Genomic DNA, 14,108 nt, shown 5'->3' with positions numbered 1-14,108 from the left:
GGTTATTGATAAGTCTATAAATCAATCAGAGAAAGAGGAACCTTGTTGAAAAATGTGAACTTTTAATCAAAAGACTTACAGAGCCAAAGGAAAAAATTGATGTTGATTGCTAAGAAGAGAAAATGAATTATTTTAGAAATTAAAAAAAAAATTAAGAATGTTGAGAAGAATACTCACATAGAAAGCAACAACAACTCCAACAATATAATCTGAAGGCAACTTAATTGAAGTATAAGAAGCCATGAAGATGAAAATGAATTATTTTAGAAATTAAAAAAAAAATTAAGAATGTTGAGAAGAATACTCACATAGAAAGCAACAACAACTCCAACAATATAATCTAAAGGCAACTAAATAGAAGTATAAAAAGCCATGAAGATAAAGGTCCTCTGACACAAATCGATTTGGTGCAATTATAATTGACCACCACCTATAGCAAAAATAACATTTGATGATAACATTTTAAAGAAAGACGATAATTGTAAAACCCACAAAACCCACAAATCAATCAAAAAATCAATAAAAAAAGATAGAACAAATACAATTAAAACTACATATCAATATTTGTTTTCCTTTGTTATCACTAAAATTAAATTTATTTTATGTGTGTAATGATAAAATGAATGGTTTGACAGTTGGTCTATATTTATCCTAATTCATCATATATTATTTCAAATTAAAGCCCTATCTTTCTAGTTTCCACAGATTTAAATCGCTCATCAATTGGATTTTTATTGACAAATCGAGAAACAGAGAAAACCAAAATGTGTGTGATAATAAAAGGAATGGTTTGATGGTGGGGCTACAGTTATCCAAATTAAGTATATAATATATCAAATTAAAGCCCTGTCTATATAGTTTCCAAAGATGTAAACCTCTCATCAATTGGATTTTTATTGAGCAAATTATGGTCAATTTACTACTAACTATTAAGTGGAAATCGAAATGTGTGTGATGATAAAATGAATGATTTGGCAAGGGGGCTATAGTTATCAAAATCAAGAGTATAATATATAAAATTAAAGCCTGTTTGTCTAGTTTCTAAAGATTCAAACTTCTCATCAATTGGGTTTTTATTGAGCAAGTTATGACTAATTTACTATAAACTGTTTAGTGGAAATTGAGAAACAGGGGAAACTAAAATGTGTGTGATGATCAAAGGAATGGTTCAGCAGTGGGGCTACAGTTATCCAAATTAAGTGTATAGTATATTAACTTAATGCCTTGTTTGTATAGTTTCTAAATATTGAAACCTCTCATCAATTGAATTTTTATTGAGAAGGTTATGGTTAATTTACTATTGACTATTCAATGGAAGTCGAAACGTGTGAGATGATGAAAGGAATGGTTCATCAGTGGGGCAAAAGTTATCCAAATTAAGCATATAATATATCAAATTAAAGCACTGTCTGTCTAGTTTCTAAAGATTCAATCCTCTCATCAATTGGATTTTTATTGAGCAAGTTATGGTCAATTTACTACTGATTGTTTAGTAGAAATCAAAATGCGTGTGTTAAATAAATGAAATTAGTTATATTCAACAATAAACTCTTTTCATGATATATGTATATAACATAAAAAGATATCAACAAAAAGAGATAGAACAGTTACAATTAAAACTACATATCAATATTTGTTTTCCTTTAAGGATAATAATAATGGTTTGACATATTATAAATGGTTTACTAAAGCTACAAGATTTGGCAACAAACATTAGATGATATTTGTGATACAAATAAAATTTGTTATATCCAATAACAACCTGTTTTTGATATATGTATGTAACATAAAAAAATATTAACAAAAAAAGATAGAACAAATAAAATTAAAACTACATATCAATATTTGTTTTCCTTTATCATCACTAAAATAAAAATTGGTTTTATATGTGTGATGATAAAATGAATAGTTCAGTCGCAGGTCTTTAGTTATCCAAATTCATCGCATAATATATAAAATTAAAGTTCTATCTTTCTAGTTTTCAAATATTCAAATCGCTTATTAATTGAATATTTATTTAGTACGTTATGACATTACTTATTTACTTTAACTTGTCTCGTAAAAACGAGAAATGGGGCCGGAAACTAAATATGGTGATGATAAAAAGTACTGGTTCGGAAAGTAGCACAAAAGCGGGCTCCACCGTTATCTAAATTACATGCCTGTTCATATAGCCAATCAAAGCCCTGTCTGTATAGTTTCTAAAAGATTGAAACCTCTCATCAATTGAAGTCTTATTGAGCCAAGAAGTATGGTCAACTTTATAGCCTGCCCGGTTCAGCAGAGAGAAATCCAAAATGCTGGTGTGCATACCACTAAAAAAACTGGTTGAAGAGTGGAAAGTTATTTCTCAAATTAAGCGTATCATATATCAAATTGTTAAGACTCTACTGTATAGGTTCGAAAAGCATTAAAACCTTTCTCATCAATTGAAGTTAGTTTTTTACCTTGAGAAAGGTTAGTAGTTAATTACTACTGACATATGTTAGTAGAACATAATAAGGTCGTGATGATAAGAAGAGGAAGGTTTCGACCCAGTGGATCTACAGTTATCCTAAACGTCCTATAGTGTTTAGCACCTATATCAAACTGGTACCAGCATATATTATCTATTACTTCAAACAAGTCTTTAAAACCTCATCCCATGGATAATCATTTTATTGGAACAGGTTATTACTAACTTACTATGCCCCTCTCTAGAGACTTAGCGAAATCGACGACAAGAACAACATCCGGGAAAAAAGGGAATCAAAATAGTGCGATAATGATAACAAAGAAGGTTTAGAGAATCCGGGGCTACGCTGATCTAAATTAAGACATGTAATTTATACCATCTTGTGAAGCCTCTCATATCGTTTCCTAAAGATGCAATTTCTCATCAATTGGGATTTTTATGAGCAAGTTATGGTCAATTCACTACCGAGATTTCACGTCAGAACAGCTTCAAATAGTGTGATGATAAAGGAATGGTCAACAGTGAAGGCTAAATTATCCAAATTTAAGTGCAATCTATACATTCATTGTAACGCACTGTTATCTAGTTCTAAGATGCAGCCTCTCAGCCAATTGGAATTTGTTTATATGACGTAGTGCTATGGTTCAAAGTACCTATGATTTTGTTCAGTGGAAACCTGAAATAATGTGGTCCTGATGATTAAAATGAATGTTGTTACTGACCCAATTTAAGCGAATTATCATTATTAGGATAAATTAAATCACAATATAAAAATCATTAGACCATACATAGCAACGCTGTTATACCGAAACCAACACCTATTCACACAAATTAATGGTTCTATTAATATAGATATCGACCATCACTAATCTAGTGTCGATGAAAATTAGGAGTCATTACTCGGTTTGATTCTTAGTAAAAGTCTTACTAAATTTTTCTGAAAACAAACATAACAAAATGCTAATTGATTCATCCCGTTATGTTGTGACTATTAGGCAACAATTATGCATTCTGTATAACAACTGGTTATGAAACCACGAAATCCAACAAACGCGTAATTAATCCTCATATATAATAATTGTTAAGGAATACACTTACCATTGACGCAGGGAGCTAACACAATGTTACATTCAAATAGACCTTGGACCCCGACGAAAAAAAACAATATCTACAACATCAAGATAAAACCGTAATTTTTAAATAGTTAGAAGATATACTTACAATTCGATTAAACCATATTTAGAGATACCCTTTTTTCCTTCCTTTCTTTTTTTCTGTAACTTAAGTTTAGAAGAAAGAACTAACATCAACCCTCATGACCAATGTCATGCGACATCCTTCTTATTAATATCAATTCATGAATCTTTGACCTAGGGTAACAACAAACACAACAAAACACATAAAAAATAAAAAAAAAAATCTTCTCGATTAACAAAATATGAAAACAGACGTATTCGATTGCCCAAATAACCTGATCTACATTAACAAAAACAAAAAAACAAGTGTTATTGGTGCATTCCACTAACATAGTTGCCGCACCTTACCCATCCACAATGAATGCCTATGCCTCTGCACTTTAAACCGCCTTCTCCTATTTATGAACATTTTGAACTGCCAACACAATATACACACAGCAATTGAATATGAAGAAAAATTTGCAAGTGTCACCAATCACTACATTGCACAACCCTATTCAATTATATAAAGTTTCTGTACTGTGGTTTTACTGTCAAACAATGACCTATGTAATCCAATTTATGGTATTATTTAAATTTGGAATACCAATGTAGTAAGTTAATATTGTCACATCATTTAACCCAATAAAATTCAACACATGACAATCCACAAAATCCAAGGTTGGTCATGCATGATTAGACCTCTAAAATGCCTAAAAATGCTAATGTATCTAATATTATTATCTTTTATTATTATTATTCCACTTAGAATCCACACCCTTTTTTTAATTAATTCAATAACTTATCACGAATTTGGAATAAATACATATATTCAATCATGCGTCAAGATTTAAACAACAATTTGATTGGTTGGTCAATCCAATGTCGTGCAAACATAGAGCAATTCTAGAGCTTCTAAAATGTGCGCCACCGTGACGATAACCCTCATGAGTATTCGTCTTTATATAGCATATTATATATTTCCCAATATTCTAACAGACTGGAAATTCAGCACCTTAGAACCAAATAAATGAAAAGGTCGACCACGTTAAAGCAATTACCAACTCTGGCCTGTTAGAAATCCATTTCTCAACCCTGCCCACCACAATTCCGTCATCAAACTGTGCTAACGATTCCGTGGGCCACTGAGGCTCGTGGGGCCTCTTTGCACAATATAAGAGGCCTTCCAAGTTCCACTAGAGGTAAGAACTCACTCACAAAACACGACAAGGCCTTTAAGCAGATCCGGCCTGGAAGCTCTGAGGAGGCCACAAATCCAGCCTACTACGCTGTGTCGGACAGCCACCTCCACCAGACACTGCCTAGACATTCATCCTCAGCTACCACCCACACCACCTTCACCCATGTGCAGACTATCCGATTGTATTTACCTGGAGATAAAATTTACAATGAAGGGCCATTTCTAATTTTCTACAAAAACAAAGATCTTTTTATGTTTCAAAACAAAAAACTACACGACAATTTAAACGCAATACTTTAAGGTTCCCCTTCATTAGAGATAAAATTGCAACAAATATCATCAAATTATATGATGATATCTTGATTATGATTCAAAACACGAAAAAAAAATTACAAAAAATAAGGATATGTTGCTCTTCAGAATTGTACAAAAGGTCCCCTTCAATCTATGATGCCGCTTATACAATCGTTTTACTATATATGACAGTTGGATACTATACAGTTTGCCATTAGATTTTAGGTTCTGAATAGACGTATTATGATTACGCATTTGAAAATATGGTTATGGTAGATCTGTTAGGTCATTGGTTTTGATTTCGTGGTCTGCTTTTTTCGTCGAAACGAACCAATCAATATAATCAGCACTTAGGGGTTACTAATGTTAGTTTCAGAAAACTTGGGCGGTTTTACGAGTTACTAAAATTTCAGGGGTAAAAAGTTTATTACCCTAAGTTTGCGTAGATCTGTAGGTGAACCCAATAACCTGATAAGGTTCAAAGTTGACACTTAAGGATTTGGACAAGAACAAAAGCTAACACACACTGTACGCCTTACATTTTTGTATGCCACATTTCATCCTTTACGATGTGACACAAACCATAAGTATATTTATTGTTAAACAAACCTTATACAATTTTTTATTAAAGGGTTTAACTTAATTATTTAAACTAGTTAAATATGAGTACAAATTATATTTTTTAAATATTTTATATTTTATTTCATTAGTAATCAGTAAATAACAACTAAATATCACATAGCTTAATAAAGTAATATTGTAACTACAAAGTGAGTGCTTTAATTTTTTCTACTGAACAATAGCTAGGGGTCACTTGCAGTTTAAAGTAATCTATAGGGTGTAATCACAAGTCAGTTGACTTGTATACTGGGAATTTAAACGTTGCATACTAAGTATATTATTTGATTTGGTTGATTAAATAAAAAAAACAAAACATTTAATAGAACCAATAGACAGTTAATGAACAGTTTTGGTAGAGATGGTTAAAATAAAATTACAAGATGTACTATACAAAGCCGCGCACAAACATTTGATGAACGTTAATTATTGTAGTCACAAATATATGGCTCAGTCTCTCAATCTATTAAGGCGCAGAAAAACAAATTAGTTAAAAAGAAAGAAAGAAATCCCCCAACTTACATAATAAGTCCATTTAAGATATGTTACTAAGATATCCGTAACAATTATTAATCTCATTAAATTGATACATCTTATTCTCATTCACACAATATGCAAAGAAGAAATATATTTACAAAACTAATCCCTACTTAAAGCTTTGATAACTACACCTTAAGTCTTATCCCCAAAACATTTAATCTTAATGTTCACCTATTTATTATGTTAATAGGACGTCCTCAACAATATGAAAATTTAAAGGGACTAGTATTTTCTAAGTAGTTGCTTATACATTTATGAGTAATCTTACCGTTCAAGATCTAATGAAAGTTCAAATTAATAGTAACCTTAGCAATCTTTGTTTACTAACCAATGATTTCATAAATTCACCCCACACGTATTATATAGTTAAGATGATCTACTGGATTCCTATGAATTACGATTTTTAAAGTGATTCGGCAAGTATGAAACAAGCCTACGTCTATTGATATGTTATTGGTTTTTATTTGCTTTACATATAGAGTGATTACAAAGGAAAGCACGTAAAAGAGAAGTTAAGCTCTTTCTAAGTGTGTTTCCTCCTCTATATCTGAATTAAACCCCCAAATGGAGGTGGAGTCTCCCTTTTATACATCGTTCAACAATGGTTGGGAGTGGTTGTTATGGGGTGGATTACACGCATAGTCCCTCCTAATCTGGATTTGAGTCAGCCTCTCCCATACTTAAATTTGAACACCCATGCTTAAAACTGGTAGAATTGCCGGAGAAGTCATGTACTGTAGGAGCGACACGTGAGATAGCTTCAACCGTTAGATCCTGGTTTTGAGTGAAGACACGTGGCACAAATCTCGTTGTCGGAAAAGATATGTGCAAGGTTAACCCCCCGTTTGGGTAAACAATTAGATTAGATATATGATGTTACAATAGCAAATTAGTAAGTGAAGTCTAATTTGTTGTAAACCTTTAATTTGTGGATAGTGTTTAATTTGAAAGCAGTACTAAACTTGTAAATGAGATTAGCTCGAGGTATGCTGACACATGGTGTAGATCTGAGTGTTGAGCAATAGCAAATCCATGGGGCACATGGCATAAATTTATGCTCATTGGATTTACCACATAACCCAAACTTTAAATGCGATAGTTATGATCAATGGTCCCTCAATTCTAACGAGTGGTTAACAAATCTTTTTATGTTTTCAAAACAAAACACTACTTTAATTTCCCCTTCATTAGAGATAAAATTGTAAAAAATATCATTAAAATTATATAAGATATTTATTAGGCTAATCTTACTCCAGTATTTGTAAAGAGTCCCTTCAATTAGATTCTTCTACAAGTTATCTACTTTTACGACAATTTAATACAATGTATCAATATTTCTGCAAGATTTTTAGCTTCTTAATAAACGAATTCAGAACGACAATTTAATACAATATATCAATATTTCTACAAGATTTATAGTTTCTTAATAAACGAAATCAGAAGCATTGAAAATAGGTTAGATATTGCATTAATTTGAAATTAGCATATGAAAAAAACGTATAATAGTCATTTTCTGATGTTCTTTTATTAGTACAATTTATCATGTATCGTCATCTAATTAGTATGGTACATATTGTCAGACATGGGCCGGTTGGACAGCCTCAAACTATAAGATATCACTTTCATTTGTTGACAGTTCTACCATTCAAACCTACCAACGTGAATATATATCTGAAAAATTCCAATAGTATAGATTTAGGGGTGGTGTTATTTTCGGAAATTTATGCTCATTGGATTTACCACACAACATATACATTTTAAATACGAGAGTTATGAGCAAGGGTCCTTCAATTCTGTCGGTTGTCAGCTAGGGATGAAGAAATGAAATATTTATTATCCTAAGTCGCAAAGCTACTTCGCTTTATTCCTGTTATTAACAAATCTTTTGGTGAAGAAACAGCTGCATGAACAATATGCATCTTCGTTTTATTAGTCCTCTGAGGTTGAGGTGGATATATTTTATTCTGATTCTTCTGCTTAAACTGTCGGCATCGACGGTCTTCTCTGGCTCAATTGTTAAATATCTTCCAGGCTATGAGGGTCAACTTCCATTCAAGCTCGAAACAGGGTAAGCTGTTTAAGTTTTTTCTTCCCTTTTGCTTACGAGCATATCATTGATGACCATATGCAGCAAACAATTTGATTTGTTATTTTTGTTGTTGACTTTGTTTTTTTGTGTGTATATATATAGAGTTTAATGAATTGTTTTTAATTTAAAAAAAAGCGTAAAATTACACTAAAGCCCTCTCAATCTCGGGAGTGAAATTTGATTTTAATATATGGGTGTAATGCTGAATAGGTACGAAAGTGTAGGAGACTCCGAGTTATTCTACTACTTTATCGAGTCGCAAGGTGACATTGAAGAGGATCCTCTAATTCTATGGCTGTCAGGGGGCCCTGGCTGTTCCTCCTTTTATGGACTCATCTATGAAATCGGTATTCTGTCTCATCTTTAAGTAACACTTTGTTTACATAAAAATAGTCAGTCATGCATACACTACAGCTAAAGATAAAGGGGTATCTAATCATTTTGAATACCACAAGGGGAAACAGTCTTTCACAAGAACCTTGTACTAGTTTCTTTGCGGCATGAAACTTGTCCAAATTTTAGATACAGGCGGACATTCGGATTTCTGTTTCAACTTTTTTTTTTTTTTTTTACCAACATATATATATATATATAATTTCAGGATCTTTCCTTTTTTCGTAAATTCTTTGGAGTGTACAAATATATAATTATTTTTAAAAAGTTTGGAAGCATGGGGTAGCTTCTCTGTCCACATGCAAGATCGAGCCCGTAATATAATATTGAGCACAAATTTTTATAATATTTATCCAAAGATAAGTTACAAAAGAAGATTAAAGGGAATAGAAATGAGTATTATTGATCAATAAATCAAATACCGCTTATTTACATAAATTAAACCAATCTGTAACCTCGAATGTCAGAAAATAAATATAACAAAAAGAAACTCTAATCTTACTCGAATGAAAATTAAACTATCATAACAAAAGATAAAAACTACTAGAATTGTAAAAAGATGATATGACCACTTAATCAACCATTTGTGCAGGTCCATTGGAGTTTGATATCCAGAACTATACGGGTGGCTTACCAAGACTTAAGTATTATCCATATGCATGGACTAAGGTACTGGGCCCACTGGTGTACACACAAACAATTTTTACTTATTTTTATGTAAACATTAATGTATATGAATATAGAAGATCTCTAAAAGATGACAATTATTTCTCCAGACCGCCAGCATTATATTTCTAGATGCACCAGTAGGCACAGGTTTCTCTTATGCTAGAAACCGAGAAGTCTGGCCCACCTCAGACTCTAAATCAGCTGAGCAATCCTATCAATTTCTTAAGAAGGTGAGTTAATTAATTAAATAAACCCTTATAAATTATTTTGATGAATGTGCTTTGAATTTCTTTCCAAAATTATATTGCAGTGGTTACTTAAACACCCACAGTATCTCCAAGTTGAGCTATACATTGGTGGTGATTCTTATTCAGGCATGGTAGTTCCCCAAATCACCCAAAAGATAATAGACGGTCAGTTAACTCTTATTCAGAAACTATATGAACATCGATGGAAACCTATAGTTCCCTTCTTTAATTACTTTAATTTATTATGCAGAAAATGGACTTGATGCCCATCTACGTATGAATCTCAAAGTATGTTATTAATAAAAAAACTTTGTATATATTACTTTTCTTGAAATTTAATTATAGCAGATCTGCGTAACGTATTCTGAATGAGTGTAGGGATATATTATGGGGAGCCCACATACAGATTCTATTGTTGATGAGAATTCAAAAATAATATTTGCTCATCGTATGGCGCTCATATCAGATGAACTCTTTCAGGTGCTTAATTAATTGATAAATAATCCTGTATATATTTCACAATAGTTACAGCATTAAATTCGTTTTAATTTATAGTTTCTCATTTCAAAGTGTCTGATGTCTTCCTGTAGGAACTCAAAACAAGCTGCAAGGGGAATTATCACAATGCAGACGTCTCCAATACGAGATGTGTAGCTGCTCTTCAAACTTACAAAAACGTGAGATATTTATCGTTAATCGCATTCAAAAAATCTACTTCAAACTTCGAGTATGAAAGAAACATTGCAATGTCAAATAATGCACCTATAATATTTAATAACGTGTATGTTTTACTGTCAATACAATGCACCTATAATCACAAATTTATGTTTATTTTATTTAAACTTTGGGAATACCGAATGTAGTAATTTAATATGTACATCATCAACCAATAAATTCAACCACATGACAATCACAATCCAAGGTGTCATTATGATTAGACCCTAAATGCAATAATGTATTTGTATCTATATTATTATTATTATATTATTATTACATAGATCCATTTTTTAATTCATTAATAATCTATAGATGGAGCAATAAACAATCCAAGTGTCAAGATAAAAAATTTGATTGGTTGTCAATCCATGTGTCAAAAGAGGCAATTTAGAGCTTCTAAAATGTGCCACGTGGCATTAACCCATATGAGTATAGCTATTATATATAATATATTCCCAAATTCGACCAAGACTGGAATTCAGCCATTAGAAAAAAATAAAGGAAGTCAGCATTAAGAATTCCAACGTCGCCTGTTAGAACCATTTTCAATCCCCTGCCCTCCCACAATGCATAAACTCTGTGCTAACGATTTCCGTGGAGCCACTTGAGGCCGTGGAGGCCTTTGAACTAAGAGGCATGCCTTCAAGTTCACTAGAGGCTAGAAACTCCTCACAAAACCGACAAGGCTTAAAGCTAGATTCGCCTTGGAAGCTCTGAGGAGGCCAATCCAGCCTCATAGTGTTGTCGGACAGCCACCCACCGACATGCGACATCAATTCAGCCACCATACACACTATGCAGACACGATTTTATTACCGGGAGATAAAATTTACATGAAGGCATTTTCAAATTTTCTTAAATAAAATCAAAGATCTTTTTTATGTTTCAAAACAAAACACCGTAAATATTAACACTACTTTAATTTCCCCCTTAGAGATAAAATTGCAAAAATTCATTCAATTTATGAGATATTTATAGACTTCAGAAACGAAAAAAAAAAAGGCTAATTTGCTCCAGAATTGTAAGAGTCCCTTCAATTGAATTAGATTCTTCTACAGTTTTTACTTATATGACAGCTTGATACTATCAAATTTTCTCGCAAGACTTTAGGTTCTGAATAGACGTATTAGAAGCATTGAAAAAGGTTAGATATAGACTTAGGTTCATTGGTTTTGATGTTGGTGTGCTTTTTTTTCGAAAAGAATCAAATATTAAATCAGATTTAGGGGTACTAATGTTAGTTTCAGAAACTTTGGGGTTTTTTAGAGTAACTAAAAAATCTCTGGGGTAAAAATTTATTTACCCTAAGTTTGCGTGATTTGTGGTGAAAATGAACCTTGTAATGTTCAAGTTTGACACTAATGGCATTGGGAAGAAAAAGCTAACAACACTTAACGCACTCTACATTTTGATCACATATCTTTACGATGTGACACTGAACATAATTATATTATTAAAAAACTTATAAATTATTAAACGGTTTAATTTAACTATTTAATATTTAAATATGAGTTCAATATAGTATTTAAATTTTTTATATTTTATTTTATTAGTAATAGTAAATAAATAATAAATTGTATTATATAATATAAGTAAATGTTAACTAACAAGAGTGCTTCACTTTTTTCATGAACAAAGGGTCATTGTAGTTTAAGATATCTTAGGGTTAATCACAAGTATTGACTTCACGCGAATTTACTTTGCATACTATAGTAATTATTATTTTTGGTTGATTTAAAAAAAAAAAAAACATTTAAAGAAATAGCCGTTATGAAGTTTGGTAGAGATGTTAAAAAAATTCAAAGATGATACATACCAAAGCCGAGCACAAACACATTTGTGACACGTTATATGTAGTCACAATAATGGCTCATCCTCTAACTTATTTAAGGGGAGTAAAATCAAATTAGTAAAACAAGAAAAGAAAAAATAAAAAATATATAGTCTCATTAAGATTGTTTACTAAGAATGATAGGTTAACAATTATTATCACTAAAGAAAATATACACTTCAAATATGAAAGAGAAATATATTTAACAAACTTAATTTTACTTAAAGTTTGATAAATAAATTTAGTTTTATCCCCAAACATTTATATTTATCTTAATTTTTTATATTATTATGATTAAAGTAGTTAAATATGAAAATTTAAAGACTATTATTTAAATTATGTTGTTATAATTATGAGGTAAAACTTACTTAATTCTAAATGAAAGTCAAATTAATAGTCACTTATCAATCGGCTAACAATTTTTCATAAACAACCGTATTATTATAGTTTAAGATGATCGAATGGATTCAATAATGAAACGATTTTTAAAGGATTCGGCAAGTATGAAAAAGCCTACATCTATTGAATGTATTGGTTTTTATTGCTTTACATATAGAGTGATTACAAAGGAAAGCACGTAAAGAGAAGTAAGCTCTTTTCTAAGTGTGTTTCCCTCCTCTATATCTGAATTAAACCCCCAAAATGGAGGTGATAGTCTCCCTTTATCAATCGTTCACAAGGTGTTGGGAGTGGTTGTGTGATGGGTTGAGTACACCAGTCATAGTCCCTCCTAATATGGATTTGAGCGCCTCTCATTACTCTACAATTTGAACACCCCTTTTAAACTGGTAGAATTGTCCGGAAAGTCATGTACTGTAGAGCGACACGTGAGATAGACTTCACCGTAATCCTGGTTTTGAGTGAAGACACGTGCACAAATCTCGTTGTCGGAAAAGATATGTTCAGGTTAACCCCCCGTTTGGGAAACATTAGATTAGATATAGATGTTACAATAGCAAATTAGTAAGTGAAGTCTAACTGTTTTGTAAACCTTTAATTGGGATAGTTTTAATTTGAAAGCAGCATAAAACTTGTAAGAGATTAGCTAGGATGCTGACACATGGTGTAGATCTGAGTGTTGAGCAATAGCAACCATGGGGCACTGGCATAAATTTATGCTCATTGGATTACCACTAACCCAACTTTAAAATGCGATTTTATGAGCAATGGTCCCTCAATTCTAACGACGTGGTTAACAATCTTTTTTTTTTTTAAACAAAACACTACTTTAATTTCCCCTAATTAGAGATAAAATTGAAAAAATATCATTACAATATATACGATATTTATTAGGCTATCTACTCCAGTATTTGTAAAGAGTCCCTTCAATTAGATTCTTCTACAAGTTATCTTTTACGACAATTTAATACAATGATATTATTTCTGCAGATTTTTAGCAAGATTTTTAGCTCTAATAACGAATTTCAGAACGACAATTTAATACATATATCATATCTACAGATTTATTGTTGTTTAATAACGAATCAGAAGCATTGAAATAGTTAGATATTGGCATTAATTTGAAATTAGCATCATGAAAAAAAACGTAATAGTCATTTTCTAATGTTCTTTTATTAGTACACATTATCAGATCGCTCATCCAATAGTATGTGACATATTGTCAGACTGGCGTGACGGCCGGGGTGGACAGCCTTAAACTATAAATACACTTTATTTGTTGACAGATTCTAACCATTCAGTTACAATTAAAACTACATATCAATATTTGTTTTCCTTTAAGGATAATAATAATGGTTTGACATATTATAAATGGTTTACTAAAGCTACAAGATTTGGCAACAAACATTAGATGATATTTGTGATACAAATAAAATTTGTTATATCCAATAACAACCTGTTTTTGATATATGTATGTAA

General features: G+C 31.5%; 1 protein-coding gene across 1 annotated transcript; it reads left to right on the top strand.

Moving 5' to 3' along the window:
- The first annotated feature begins 7,994 nt into the window (after positions 1 to 7,994).
- On the top strand, positions 7,995 to 11,520 carry LOC116105798 (serine carboxypeptidase-like 18). The gene is made up of 9 exons (XM_031392229.1): positions 7,995 to 8,351; positions 8,583 to 8,719; positions 9,358 to 9,434; positions 9,542 to 9,664; positions 9,745 to 9,847; positions 9,933 to 9,970; positions 10,061 to 10,162; positions 10,273 to 10,359; positions 11,476 to 11,520. The coding sequence occupies exons 1-9, from the start codon at positions 8,188 to 8,190 to the stop codon at positions 11,518 to 11,520; spliced, it is 876 nt and encodes a 291-aa protein (XP_031248089.1). The 5' UTR covers positions 7,995 to 8,187.
- The last annotated feature ends 2,588 nt before the right edge of the window (positions 11,521 to 14,108 follow it).

This window comes from Pistacia vera, unplaced genomic scaffold (genome assembly GCF_008641045.1).
Source record: "Pistacia vera cultivar Batoury unplaced genomic scaffold, PisVer_v2 Contig1009, whole genome shotgun sequence".
In the NCBI taxonomy this organism is placed as follows: Eukaryota; Viridiplantae; Streptophyta; class Magnoliopsida; order Sapindales; family Anacardiaceae; genus Pistacia; species Pistacia vera.
The sequence above is the reverse complement of the archived record's forward strand: the minus strand, read 5'-3'. Positions and strand labels throughout refer to the sequence as shown.

Bases quoted from the DNA above. Each gene is read 5' to 3' on its own strand.
- LOC116105798 (XM_031392229.1), top strand. From the start codon at position 8,188: ATGAACAATATGCATCTTCGTTTTATTAGTCCTCTGAGGTTGAGGTGG. The intron at 8,720-9,357 runs GTATTCTGTCTC...CCATTTGTGCAG, and splicing joins TGGACTCATCTATGAAATCG to GTCCATTGGAGTTTGATATC. The intron at 9,971-10,060 runs GTATGTTATTAA...GAATGAGTGTAG, and splicing joins ATCTACGTATGAATCTCAAA to GGATATATTATGGGGAGCCC.